At 47.4% G+C, this 12801-nt stretch overlaps 1 protein-coding gene across 1 annotated transcript in view; it reads left to right on the forward strand.

The window, feature by feature from the left end:
• The first annotated feature begins 3230 nt into the window (after positions 1-3230).
• The window catches only part of TESMIN (testis expressed metallothionein like protein), a 36639-nt gene continuing 27068 nt past the window's right edge, over positions 3231-12801 (forward strand). Inside the window, exons 1-4 of the mRNA XM_021685151.1 lie at positions 3231-3708; positions 6378-6536; positions 8833-8953; positions 11017-11093. Coding sequence (XP_021540826.1) covers positions 3232-3708; positions 6378-6536; positions 8833-8953; positions 11017-11093 — 834 coding nt within the window. The 5' untranslated portion in view covers position 3231. The remainder of the gene's footprint in view (positions 3709-6377; positions 6537-8832; positions 8954-11016; positions 11094-12801) is intronic.

Below are 12801 nucleotides of genomic sequence, written 5' to 3' on the forward strand. Positions count from 1 at the left end.
GTGTGTGTGTGTGTGTGTGTGTGTGTGTGTGTGTGTGTGTGTGTGTGAGAGAGAGAGAGAGAGAGAGAGAGAGAGAGAGAGAGAAATGGGGAGCAAGGGATGTCATGGTCAAGTGTGAGGTGTCTGGAGCAGTCACTGAAGAAGAAAGTATAAGCCATGGCTCCGGAGCACCCCTTACCCAAGCTGACAGCAAGGGAGGGCATGACATTTACCGCTGACAAAGGAATAAAGCTTGAGAAACAGGAAGAATAGCCTCAAAATGGTCAGGAGAGTGCAGCGCCAGTCAGCTCCAAGAGTGCTTTTGAGTCCCACTTGGCAAGAGAGAACCACTCTCCTTTCCAGAGGAGATGGAGGGAGATGGAAACGGCAGGCCACGTCATCTTGGTGACGGACGAAAATGTCGCAGGTGACAGGTGCTAGGTTTAACACAGCCTGCCCTTCAGATGGGTGTGCCTTTATCTGAAAGCGTCTGACCGACCAAAAAGCAATTATGCACTGAATCGTCTTCAGTATTTAATGTAAAAATAAAGGATCACGGAACGAGAAAGACCCACTGCCTCCGGGCCATAATGACCAGCTTAGCTGTCCATTTTTAAAACTGTGTATTTATTCTTCTGACCACTCTGTTCTGGTGGGGCCTGCCTCTGTGAGAGCTGTGCACTCCGGCGATTACCAGGCGGGGCTGTTGGAGGAGACGGGCGCCTGCCGCAGCGCACCTCCATATTTTATATATGTATATGTGATAATGTAAAAATCCCACCTAAATGGGCCAAAGATTTTTTTTTCTCTTAAAAGCAAGAAGAAATGAAAACACACAAAAAACTAAAGTGAAAACCAACAAGTACAGTAACAACCCCCGCCCCCCATTCATCCATGGTTCATAGTGGAGGAGGTGTGGGGGGAAATGGCCCACTCTGCCCTGGCCCGGCGTGGCTTCCAGTCAGAGCAGGCATCAGTCACTACCAGAGCCACCCCAGCCCTCTGCTATCGACCACTGACCTTAGCATTCCCATGTGAATTCCAATGTTGCCGTGTAGCACTCAAACACGTTTGGGCTCGTCTCTCAGGTTTAAATATTTCAAATGTAATTAATTGTTAACCAGTGCAGTTATCAATGCAATTTTATATTTCCTAAAAGAAGGAAGAGTGGGTTTTTATTGTACATGTTGAAAGGAGGAGGGAAGAGTATTATGTATTTAATTTAATTTGGAATAAGCCATAGTCTTAAAAGAGCTGTGGTTTGAATTTGTTATCTTGGGCTGTCCATTGCATGTAAATACAAGATGCTCTTTTGGATGTAAATCTGGGAACTGTAGTATGAATGTTATCATTAATAAAACATTAATCCCAGCCTTTGTTTCTGGCTCTTTTGTTATATGAATAAAGAGGTTAGAAGTCAGGGATGAAGCCCAGGCGCTGGAGACAAAGGAGAGAGACCGCAGGAGGCTTGCACAGATGGCCCGGCCTGGGCAGAGTGGACATGACAAGATTCACTGACCTGGCTGACAGGGGCAGCTGCTGAGTTGGGCTATGGGTTTCCACTCTACGTTTATGCATTCTCTCCCTGCTCCCATGCCCGGAACGGTGTCTGACACATAGTAGGTACGAATCAAGTATCTGTTAAACAAACGCATGAATTCAGTTTTCTCAATAGTCTTCATTGAGCGCCTACTGTGTGCTAAGCTCAGTACAGCGGGGACAGCATCAGGCTTTGGCGGTGGTGATCAAATCCAGTGGGAGGAGGACAGAATCAAGACAACCATTCAAAGGATCCTCAGTGTCCAAGGCAGATGAGAGGATCACGTGTGGGCAGAGGTAGCTGGCTGAGAAAGGCGGCCGATTTGAGGGGAGGCCTGACTCACGAGCAGCTGGCTTTGGCTGATCCAGCAGGGCTGGAAGAGCATCTAGGAGTGTTGGAGAGGTCCTGGGCCTTCGAGTCTGGCCAGTTTGTGAGTCACCCAGGTGGCTGTGCACATCTGATGCATGGGAGCAGCTCTGTAAAAATGTGTAAATGGTACGGTCTTGTGGGTTGATGTGCTTGCTCAGGCTACTCAAGCTAGTCAGATTTTATTTTTTTAATGAGGGCTTTTCAGTTTATATCAACCGCATTCTCAGTCCTGCCCTGAACTCAACTGACTTCAACTGTGATGTGATTATGTTTCAGCCATAAACCCAGAGTAAGGCCACCTACGCATGCAGCTGTATGTGAGGCCCTGCAAAGGCTGGAAGGACACACAGCTGACTTAAATGTCCCCTTTAGCAGGCAGCACGACTGGGGATGGCATGGTCCTTAAGGGAACTTCGGCTCTATCTGTAATGTTTAAATATTTCAGTATCGAGTTTATTATCCAGCGAAAGAAAAGAATCTACCCTAATTTTGATCTGAAGAAGTCAGACTGGTCTGGGGGCCTCAGTTTCCCCATGTGAGCCTGGAGCTGAGGACCCTGGGAGCGCCCTTTCTGGCCCTCCTTCCCGCAACAGCCCGCCCCCGCCCGGGCCGCCTTGCTCTCCGCGAGCCCCGCCCACGCCCCTCCCCCGGTTCGGCTCCGCCCATCGGTGCCCCGCCCGCGTGAGCTCCGCCCCTAACCGCCAACGGCCGCCGGCACGTGAGGGGCCGGCTCGCCCAGCCCGGCATCCTCGCTCCGCGCTCCGGCAGCGGCAGCCGCGGCGGCCCCAGGTGTGTTCCCCGGAGGAGGCCTGACCCCGCGCCCCTCCGGCCGCCGTCGGGTCTGCCCGCTGTCCCTCGGCCGGGCCTAGGGGTCTGCAGGCGGGGAGGGGGACAGTGGGCCCCCGGTCGGCCCCTCGGGGGCGGCGGGACCCCAGACCGGGTCATCCCCTCGGGAACGGAGGGACCCCCGCCCCGGTCGACCCCTAGGGAGCGAAGGGACCCCCCCCCCCGGTCGGCCCCTCGGGCGCGGAGGGACCCCTTCCCCGTCGGCCTCTCGGGAACGGAGGGAACCCCGCCCCGGTCGGCCCCTGGGGAGCGGAGGGACCCCCCCCCCCGGTCGGCCCCTCGGGCGCGGAGGGACCCCTTCCCAGTCGGCCCCTCGGGAACGGAGGACCCCCGCCCCGGTCGGCCCCTCTGGTGCGGAGGACCCGCTGGGGAGCCCGGGCGGGGCGGAGCCGTGCCCGCCTCACCTGGCCACGTCATTGCAGGTGCTCGGCTCCCGGCCGGAATCCGCGTAGCGAGGGGTGCGTGGCGATGCCCGGCCCGAGGTCCCCTCAGTGGACATGGAAGAGGCCCCTCTGCTTGGCGGGATGTCCAGTCCCGAGGAGGAGATCGTGACAGACCTTTTCAGTGCAGAGAGTCCGTTTTTTCCTGAAAACCTTACCCTGAAAACCCCCGTGGTGGTGAAGCACGAGGAGGACGAGTTCCACGTGTTTAAAGACGCGTATCTGAGCTCCGCGGACCCCAAGGAGCCCCTCCTGCACGCGTTCAACCCCCCGCTTCACGTGGACTGTGAGAGTCAAGTCAAAGTGGAGCTCGTGGTGGACGACAACGACGATGAGGAGATGCTCCGGGAGTACCCCAGTCTCCCCGAGCTCAGCCCCCTGGAGGACCCCGCGCTGCCTGTTGCCCCGCAGCCGCAGGCCTACAACGTGCACTTCCTGTCCTCCCTGCTGGCGCCGCACAGGAGTCCTGCTGTCGTGCCCCTGGGCGCCTGGGCCAGGGAAGGAGCCGCCCACCCCGGTGTCCGGGTGATTCCAGTAAGATCCATGTGGGGAACGGGCGCGGGACCTCCGCCACCCCCTCGGAAATAGAGAAGTGAGACCACTGGCCCCGGCCAAGTTTTCCCTCACAAGCATTTTCCCGGGGTCACTAGCATCCCCGGTTGGATTCACTGGTTCCAACTGAGCATCTCCCTCTGTAAGCCCCCTGGGCACTGGTTCAAAGTGGCCTAAGGCTGCAGAGAGCATACAGCAGAAGAGGGCAAGAGCGGGGAAGTGTGCGGCCCCTCTTGCTGTCCCTCACTGGCTTTAGGAAAGAAGCCCTGTTTGTTAGAGGCACTAGCGTCTGGGGAGAAAGTGCAGTGTGATGGTTTTCATGTAATCATGAAATCAAGATGTGAGAGCTTCTCTCTGCTAATACAGCATTGTTCCTCAAGCATATGTAATATAAATCAGTCTACACTAATTCCTGCTAATTCTCTGCTAACTACCCTCTTTTGCTGTCACCACTGGTGATTTTCTGCTTTGTTCTTGCCAAAACGAAACAAATCAATTTTTAAAGGAAACAAAGGATCCCAAAGAAATGGGTACTGGCCCCCTAAGAGGATCTAGTTTGAAAAACTCGCTCACTCAGCCATTAAATCACGGTAGTAAGTTACAAGTGAAGCGTCTGGGAGCTCTCCGGAGTTGGTGTTGGGACGACTGTAGCCTGACTGCCTGTATCATGAGCCGTAGAGGCAGGGACTTGGATGTCTGCCTTTCTGGTTTTCCCTCAGTGCAGTCACTGCTCCTTAGTGTTAAGGAAAGATGGGGAGGAGAGGCTGGGCTTCCACCACCCTCTCAGCTTACATAGAGGAACCCTAGAGCTCACCCAAGTCCTAACAGCCTTCACCTACGGTAGAGGTCTTCCTTGAATCTTGTTCAGTTGGCTTGAAATGTCAGCCACTCCATTTTGCTTCCAGACCAAACTTGGGTTCCTGGCACCTTTTGCCTGTTAGGCCTCTAGTCCGGCTACGTTCCTGTACAAAGTGGAATCAGTGAGAATTCACCAGAACAGGAATGGAACTAGCTCATGTCAAAATCATAAATTCCCTTTTAATGTAATCCAGTTTTAACAAAATGTAGGTTTGACAAAATAAAGGAGAGGCTATTTGGATGATATTTCTTTGCTTTTTAAAAAAAATTTATTTCCTATTTCCTAGTTAACTAGTAAAATGAAAAAGATACAGTATGAACATGTTTATCATTTAAACAGAATGGGATTTTTTTTTTTAGCAAATACTGAGGATGAATTGCTAATTTCCTTTTTCTAGAAATTCATTCCCACATTGACCTTTCTTTATATCTCTTCAGTAAAACTGGGACTTTACTGAGTATAAGTAGTTCAGATCATAGTTGCATGTGGCTGAGGAGTTGATACATTTACTGTATAAGTACTTGTTAATTACAGGTGGTAAATTAAATCTAAACTCTGATGGCACCTACCTGCCTGGCAAGTTCCTCAAAGCAGAAAGCAGAAGAAAATTTAAAATTTTCTATCAAATGTGAATTATCAAAATAAAGCCATAACTTGAAATACAGCTAAACCTTCCTCTTTTTAAAGATTTATACCTTCATACCAGTCTGCTGTGCTAAGGAATCTGCCAGGAATTTTTATCCGTGTGGGTCACTGATTTCACCGTTCGACATCTCCAAGTTTGCATCCACAGCCACACCTAGAAAGATCATTATCTGTGCTGTGATTTTATATGAGGTCTTCAGAATGTTACCCTAGAATCACCGTCTTCTTGGAGAGACTCTAGGACCTGCCTCCTGGCCTTTGGGGAGGCTCCCCTGTATTCTGCAATGGGCACTCTGGACAGGTGAATGTTCAGGAGGGCGCGGCCGATGCCATCCCAGTCCTCCTCACATTAGCAAATTTTAGAAAGGATCCTCACGATTTGGGAACACTTGAATCTTAATTTTAACCATTGAGTCTTTTTAGTTTTTAAATTCCGTTGGTTTTCAGTAGTACCGTTGGCATTTCGCCCTCTCTCTGGTGATCTTGCTATGTGTCCCTGAGATGGCAGATGTTGCAGAAGATGGCTTAGAGACGACGCTGGCCACTCCCTGTGCCCTCACTTACCGTCCTGCTGCGCAGTCAGGAGAGTGCTATTATGTAATTAGGAGTTTTGCTGTAAATACATGGTCAATATTACATCTGATACGTCAGCAAGGGTTGGAGGCTTCTTGAGAAAAAACCAAATCAACTGGAATATTTCATACAACTTAATGAGCATGCTCTAAGAACGGTGAGAAAGGGTCAGTATCTGAGGCCATTTTAAGGAAGGCACCCCCAAGGCTGCCAGCCCCTGTAGAGTGGGGGGGCTGTTGAGCCCCTCGAGGGGCACCGGGCCAGTGGGGGCATCTTCTCAGTTCCTTATGCCATGTGTTTGAAACAGCATGAGCACCACATTGAAATCACACCTCCATACTTTGTGGGCAGATGGTTTTGGTCCTCAGGGTCCTTCCTCCCCAGCGAGGCTGATCAGATGACTTATCACCCCTCCTTGTTGCCCACCATAGGGAAAATGATAGTGAGGGAGAGAAGTAAAGGTAAGGGGGCTCTTTACTTAAAACATAACTTCTACAGAGAATTTTCTATAGAATGCAACTGTGAAACCCAGTGTCCACAGTGTGGTTTCTAAAATAACAATTGCTTTTTTTAGGTGGAAATAAAGGAGGCAGGTGGTACAGTTATAAGTAACAATCCCGAGGAAGCAACTTTTCAGAACCCTCTTGGTCCAGAATCCTGTTGCAAGTTTCCCTCATCACAAGAAGCAGAGGACGCCTCTGACCACTCTCACAAAAAAGACTCTAACCCAATGGTAATGATGCCAAAGGAAATGTGTCTGACATTATCTTAAATGTTTGATTCTGATCATTGCTAATTCAATAGGAATCGTTGATTTCAGTCACTGTTTTTCATTCTTCTTTTTTTTTTTAAAGATTTTATTTATTTGACAGAGAGAGACACAGCGAGAGAGGGAACATAAGCAGGGGGAGTGGGAGAGGGAGAAGCAGGCTTCCCGAAGAGCAGGGAGCCCGATGCGGGACTCGATCCCAGGACCCTGGGATCATGACCTGAGCCGAAGGCAGACGCTTAACGACCGAGCCACCCAGGCGCCCCACTCTTTTTACTTGTTGAATCCACATTTTTGGTTGCCTCATCTATCAAAAGAGGGACGTAGTGAGAACCTCTCTAATGCTCTGTTCACGTCTGAGATTACCATTTCCTGGGTCTTAGCAAACCAAACAAAGATGAGGACATTGCTGTCCTTGCTAAGGAGGGTAAGCGCAAGTCCCCTTGGGCAGTGCAGACCTGGGGTGGGCCCAGGGCTGGGGCAGCCTGCAGAGCTGTGTGGTTTGGCAGGTGGGGCGGGTAGAGGGAGCTCTGCTTCTGTGGCTCTTTCCCTTCCTAATAATACCAAATTCAAATACCTAATACTTCCAAATTCCTAATAATAGCAAGTGACACTCGCATGACATAGTTCATAACATGTGTGGTTCATGTGATAGTTTGACATGTTCGTACTTTCATTTAATCCTCCTGTGACTGCTGTAGGCTAGGCATATTTTTATCTACATTTCATGCATGAGAAAAGAGAGAGAGTCATACATGGTCTGCTTGTAAGTGGTGCATCTGGGACTCCAGTTCTGAGTGTGGTGAGGACAGGGAGGGAAGAGAGCCAGAGAATCGAGCCCCAACTGTTCTAGCAAATAGTCCAAAGAACCAGAGACTGCCTTTTCCCTGGCAGTTCTTTATTCCAAGAAAGGTGGCCTAAGCTCTAAGGCACATACTTTAACTAGGAAATAACTGGAAAATGAGCTCATCATGAACTTTGGCTTACCTATGGCATACACCAGTATCTGCCTGCCTGTCTGTGGTCCTGCTCAGGCACGTGGGTTCTGAGAGCTGAGCTTGTGCAGGATGCCTGGACCAGGTGAGCAGGGTAGGAACTCTTCTAGTTACACCAGACTACTGAGTAGCATGCACGAGGTCCTGGGGGGCAGGGCACAGCAGAGCCCAGGAGAACCCACTCTTTATCCGTTTTGTGCACCTCTGTGTGTGTGTGTGGGGGGGGCTATAACTTTGTCCTCTGAATACAAATAAAATTCCAACCAAACATGAATACTGGCCTCTTATCCAATGTCAGGGTGATGTAAAGGTTTGACCCAGTGATCAGCACTTTGTTAACATAGGCTCTGCGGGTGTTATTCTGCTAACATCGATCCTTTGTGCTTATTTGGGGTTTCCTGTCTGGGAAACCCAAAGGCAACCTAAAGTCAGAAACCACAGCTTCTCTGGGTATCTGTGGTTTTACCATCAGAATTAAAAGCTGTGTGTGGGCAGAAACCATGATTTTTCTTGCCTTCACATTCATGCTGCATTGCCCTGGACGGGACTGAGGCAGTGAGGGGCTCCATCCATCTATGCTTTGCTTGACTTGTGTCTTTGACTGACAGACTCACCTGGCTCACTGAGGAATCATTTATGGTCAGAATCCAACGAGGTGATCTGAGATTGCCAGTCAGGCCCAAGAAGACTGACATGGCTTCTTAGAATCTTCTAGTTCTTGGATTAACCTTTCTGAACTGTACTTGTAGGAAATAAAATAAATGGACATTTCAAAAAAAACAACCCACATGTAAAATAATAGTATGTGTGTGTAGCAGGATAGAATAACTCATAAAATATAAGATTATTCTAAGTATCTGATCAGCTCCAGAGATGAAGTCGGGGATGAAGTCTTTCTTACAGTTAACTGGATCTAATGGGGCTGGGGTTGGGCAGATCACCACACTCTTCATTCACGCAGACAGTGGAGTGTAAGGATGGGGAAGGAAGCTCGGTGCATAGTCACCTGATCCTTACCCTAAACCTCCATGGGCAGACACCTGTGGAGGAAGGCATGAGCAGGAACTTGCACTCACACACGGAGCACATCTCACAAAACACTGAGGGATTGTAGCGTAAGAAATCAAGAACAGATCTTTAGCTTGTCATTTTCCATTAAAACTGAAATTCTGGATTAAAGTTACTTTCTCAGATTTAAGTTGATTTAGGTTCATATTACTGGATATCTTTTACAAATGAAACCTGATCATTATTTTTCATTTTAGGTGATATGTCAGTTGAAAGGGGGTACACAAATGCTGTGTATAGACAATTCTGGCACAAGAGAACTAAAAGCACTTCATTTGGTTCCTCAGTATCAAGACCAAAATAATTATCTACAGTCAGGTACAGAGTACAATAATAAAAAAATTATGTCATATATGTAAGTTGGTAAGTGAATATGTTTGGCTTTGTATATAGAGTAAAAGTAAAATAGGCAGTTAGGTTATTAAATAGGCAATTTGGCAAACCTATTAGCCCTTATGAGTGAACTAAGAATAGAAACAAAAATCTTTATAGACTAACTTACGTACATTGTGTTTTTGGAGAGTTACCCTCCGCTTGGGCTAGCTGCAGAGAGCTTGTGATCCTAACAGGCCATTGCTGCTACCAGCAAGTGGGTGTGCCAAGAGGGGGCTGGGTTGAAACATCAGCCTTTCCCAGACTGGGTCGGGGTTGACAGTTCAGGTGTGGTTTAGACTGTATACATTTTAATGGAAGCATTTTCATGTAATCAGTGAGAACTATGACTATGCTTTAATCAACATGAGTTTTGAAATATATCAAATGCTGATTTTTCTCTGCCATTCTCTCAGAAACATCTTTAAACTGGCATAATAATAATAAATGACCTATAAGTACTTAATTATCCTTAAATTACTTATAAATGATTAAAGATAGAATAATGACATAGTTTTAGGATTGTGTTTACAAAAGTTAGACCCTAATTCTTGAAAACTAGGCATCTCTATGTGGATTATATACATAATCATGTTATTCTAAATCTTGAGTTAATCAGAATATTTTAATTATCAGATGTTTTGCTGGACTTGCCAATGATTTATTTATTTTTGTTTTATTTTTTTGTTGAAGTATAATTAATCTACCACATTATATTAGTTTCATTTGCACAACAGTGATTTGAGGTTTGTATACATTGGGAACTGATCGACATAGTAAGTCTAGTTACCATCTGTTGCTACACAAAGTTGATACAATGTTATTGACTTCTGTTCCCCATGCTGTACTTGCCAATAATTTAGATCAGTATTAAATACAGATGTCATTTCAGTGGTACTTCAGAGTTCAGGGCTAAAAGAAACATTGTAACTCCTATTCCATCCTGATAGTCTCTTTATTTAGGGACAGATAAAATGCCTTTAAGACATTGCTTTTCTGTGATACGGAATCGGGGCTGGAGTTTTGTCTTCCAGAAGCCCTTTGTCCATACCCACCACCGATCATCTGGCTCCATTTCCTGTAGGTCAGAGCGGTATCTGATCCTCTGCACAAGCAGGGAGAGCTTCTTTCCTAATTCCCTTCCTTCTGGAACATGACAAAATCCTAATGCCTTTAGGTCCACGAAAGGAAAGGGTTTATATAATGTTCTCCAAATCTACTTCCTTGTCATATATTCATAACCCCCTCACCATGTACCTGTGAAATACCAGCATAAGAGAAATGCATCCTGTTACCAAAGACTCAAGGTAACATCACTCAAAGGATGCATAAACCCGGAGCAGGAAATGTGTTTAGCTGGTAGGTGATTCAAGACACTAAGACACATTTCTCCCTCTGCCTTTACTTATGAGCACTGAGGTTTGCAAGGCCTGTGGTGGCTCAGGAATGTTTTTCACAGCACCCTTAGACCAAAGAAATACCGATCAGTTCCAGTAGTTAAATAGTTTGGTCCAAACAGCCTAATAAGTATTTATATCCTAGCAAGTTAGTAACCATTTGGAAAAAAAGAATACACATAAATCGAAAGTAGTTCACGTGGTGTCCAACAGATGTCGCTGTGCTTTCCTTGAAAGTGTGACATATCCAGGGACTGCCTGGTGGGTTTGCTGTGGCGCCTGAAGGCACCTTGGCACATAGCCACAGCTTGGGAGCCTGGGCACTAGCAACAGTTTTGTTTTGTTTCGTTTTGTTTTGTTTACAGTATAGTAGACTATCCCTGGAAGCTTAAGTTAAGCAGCTTTAGGACCAAGAAAAAGGGTATAATAATTAAAAATAATAATAATACATTGACTCAAAAGGTTTTACAGGATAAAAAAACAAATAGGATCAAGATAAGTTTAAATGAATTTGCACATGATAAATCCATGATCATTTTTGTACTTTGTCCATGTGCAAGTAGAAAAGGAACAATATATGTTATCAATTAATTTTAATTGTCTTCCTTACAGATGTCCCTAAACCAATGACTACTTTAGTAGGAAGATTTTTGCCAGTACCAGCAAAATTAAATCTCATTACACAACAAGTGAGTCATTGTTTTAATAAAAAAAAAAATACAATTGGGCACTATTTTCTCTTAAAATTTCAATTGTTGAAGTTGGAACTACTCAGGAAACAAAATTTATCTTCTTTTTTTTTTTTTTTCAAATCAACAGTGAAAGCTTTTATAAGTATTCAGTGCCTCCAGCGCTGTGTCAGACACTGGGGGTCGGGAGGGAATGGCATGGGTTCAAGACACGGTTCTGGGCCAGCCCTGTAGGGCTGTCTTGCTTGCCCTCTCCTACAGCCTCCAGACCATCCTTCTGCCCCATTTGCTGAACTTGTCCTTTGTGGCCCTGCTGTCCATCCACCAGGACACACCACCCATTTGGTGTGGAACATTCCTCACCTTCCTTGGTGGAATGGAAATCCTTTTTTGAGTTTAAAATGCTGTTATGATTGCACCATAATATGCATATACTAAATATAAGACAAATGTGTTCTTTTCTCTAAGTCTTGATATAAAATGTCACCGCCCCAGAAGAGCCTTTCAAGACTCCCTGGGGTTGACAGTCACTGTCACAGCACCTGATTCTCTGCCCGGCACTATCCTGGTCTTGCGTCTTTTGGTTTGTTCATTTGTCTGTGTCTACCCACAGGTACGCCAGGTTCACAGGAGTAGAGATCTTGTGAGTCTAGTTTGTCTCTGTGAACTGAGACCTGGAATGAAGCCTGGCATGTATAGGACAGTCACACAGAGTGACTTTCATTCAGTAGGGCCGGCGCTGGTCTGAGCACTTGGACCACATCAGTGATCCCCCAAACAAAAGCAAAAGGAAACATGTGACTCTGCCCCCTGCAGCTTACATTTTAGTGTGGGAGACAGACAATACAGGCAAATCTAGTAAATAAACTATATTGTATGCTAGGAGAGCAGAGGATGGGCATAGGGTACAGAGGTTCCGTGGGGAGGAAGGCAGGATGCCAGTCAGTTGGCTCCGTTGAGAAGGTGACAGTTGAGGCAAATCTTGAGAGGAGACGGTGAGCTGTGTGACTATCACATGGGAGAACATTCCAGGCAAGCAGAACAGCAGAACACAGGGTCAGCCTGCTGTCAAGACAGCAAGGAGGAGGCCAGAGGGGAGGGGACGGAGTGAGCAAGAGGAAGGTAGCAGAAGGAAATGGAAGATGAGGAAGCACAGGGCTGGGGAAGGAGGGGGCCAGGTGGGCGCAGGGGAACCTACCCATAGTGCCAGGGGAGAGATGGCGGCTCAGACCGGGGGGGGGTGGGGGGGCGGGGGGGGCAGAAACGGCTTGTCCGGATCCCCTGCAGGCTGACAACATGGCTTATGACGGGCTGGATGTGGGATGCCCCAAGGTTTTCGGCCGGAACAAATGGAAAGATGGTGTTTCCATCAAGAGAGCTAGGGTGGTGCACAGTTTGTGAGGGAGACTCGGAGTTAGTTCCCTAGTCGTCTGAGACAGCCAAATGACGAGGGTATGCGGGAGTGGGACATGCGGGCCTCGAGGTCGGTGTGAGGAAGGTCTGGGCTGGAGGGACGAAGTCACCAGGGTGTAGATGGCATTTAAGGCCTTGAGACCAGAGGAGATGGGTGAGGCAGTGGGCATAAACAGACGTTTGGTCGAGTGAGTAAATAAGTATTTCTCAAATGATCTGTTAGCCAGGACGGGGAGAGAGTATTGATCGTGCAGGAGATCCTGAGCTGTGGTCCCAGGAGCATCTGAGGCCGAGT

The sequence above is a fragment of the Neomonachus schauinslandi genome, chromosome 11, assembly GCF_002201575.2.
Source record: "Neomonachus schauinslandi chromosome 11, ASM220157v2, whole genome shotgun sequence".
Lineage (NCBI taxonomy): Eukaryota > Metazoa > Chordata > Mammalia > Carnivora > Phocidae > Neomonachus > Neomonachus schauinslandi.